The sequence below is a fragment of the Octopus bimaculoides genome, chromosome 2 (genome assembly GCF_001194135.2).
Source record: "Octopus bimaculoides isolate UCB-OBI-ISO-001 chromosome 2, ASM119413v2, whole genome shotgun sequence".
NCBI lineage: Eukaryota > Metazoa > Mollusca > Cephalopoda > Octopoda > Octopodidae > Octopus > Octopus bimaculoides.
Window position 1 is genome coordinate 129,723,944 of NC_068982.1, and position 1,621 is coordinate 129,725,564.

Genomic DNA, 1,621 nt, shown 5'->3' on the forward strand with positions numbered 1-1,621 from the left:
TTCTTCTTATTTTTTTTTTTTTTTCAAGTTAAATATATTCAAGTTTGTAACTAAAATCCATATATATCTTCACATTTTATATGAATTATTCTTGTTTAATGATAATTTTTATCATCATCATCATCATTTAACATCCTTTTTCCATGCTGGCATGGGTTGGATGGTTTGACTGAGGGCTGGCAAACCAGAAGGCTGCACCAAGCTCCAATCCGATGTGGCAATGTTTCTCCAGCTGGATGCCCTTCCTAACACCAACCACTCCAAGAGTGTAGTGGGTGCTTTTTACGTGCCACCAGCACGAAGGCCAGTCGGGTGGTACTGGCATCAACCACGCTCAAATGGTGCTTTTTACATGCCACTGGCATGGGTGCCAATCAGGTGGTACTGCCATCGGCCATGAAAACGACTTCACTTGCCTCAACAGGTCTTCACAAGTGCAGTGTATTGCCCAATGATTGAAGGGGGTGCTCTTATTTGAGCTGACTATGCTGCACTGGCATAGGCCGTGGTTATAAAAAAATTAATGCAACTTACTTGCTTTCCATGGATGAGCTGGTTGTTTTCTTCGAATTAAGATCAAGATGACAAACAACACTAAAGGAATAAATTGTTCAAACAGCAGAACCAACTGAAATTTAAAAACATATACTAAAATTAATACTGGGAAAAAAAAAAGAACTCACAAAGAGATCAACATTATTTTTATTTATTTATTTATCTATTTATTTATTTGTATAATATTTTACTGATTAGCAGAAAAAAAGAAATAATTGGCTCAGAGTGTCAGCTGCCTATATTGTTGTGTCCTTTAAGAAGGGAGCAACTTGGAATGGGAATTAGTTCTACTTGTTTAGAAATAGGAAATACTTAAAACCAATTCAGACAAAGCAAAGAACAAAGACCTTTTTAAATAACAACCTTAACTATTACAGAGCATTGTTCAAAATATACAAAACTAAAATATATAATTTGTACAAAATTATATCCTTATGCATTGAGAATTTGTTTGATGTTTAGTATCCTAAAGTGTAAGAATGATAACTTCCAGTATATTAAGCTGTAAGATTGACAACCTTGGTAGTTAAGTTGTTATAGGTGTTTTATATAAGTTTTCTAAGCACTTTTTGAACTATGAACACACATGATAGGAAACCAACATTGAACAAAACAAATCTTTTCTTCTAAATTTATACAGATGCTCCACTGAGAATTTACCAAATTAACATACTCTGCACCTATTGGATCATCTGACCAATGTCTATATGGATACCAACCACACATCCATATAGGGCTTTCCTATAAGGTGTTATCCACCCCTGATTGGAACTCTCCCGTATGACATGTACGCATGCTCAGTGACTTGCTTTAACAGTTGCAATCAGCTTAATGCACATTGCCAGTGACATTTGATATAATTAGCCACACTCTGTGGTCAGGATTCTTTTTTTGGTTTTATGTCGGTATCGAAGGGATTACCAGACACCGGACAATACAGTGAGAGCAGCTTTCACTCACATCGTGGTATTCGATGCTGTGTACGTGTCTGTTGTGGTAAAATATGCCACTCCTTAACTGTTGCTTTGCTTTCATCCGTAGCACGAAGTAATTATATCATTATCTG

At 36.0% G+C, this 1,621-nt stretch overlaps 1 protein-coding gene across 1 annotated transcript in view; it reads right to left on the bottom strand.

Annotated features, from left to right (window-relative positions):
- LOC106875941 (ATP-binding cassette sub-family A member 2) overlaps positions 1-1,621 on the bottom strand; it is a 155,960-nt gene that overhangs the window by 113,951 nt on the left and 40,388 nt on the right. Inside the window, exon 2 of the mRNA XM_014924268.2 lies at positions 535-628. Coding sequence (XP_014779754.1) covers positions 535-628 — 94 coding nt within the window. The remainder of the gene's footprint in view (positions 1-534; positions 629-1,621) is intronic.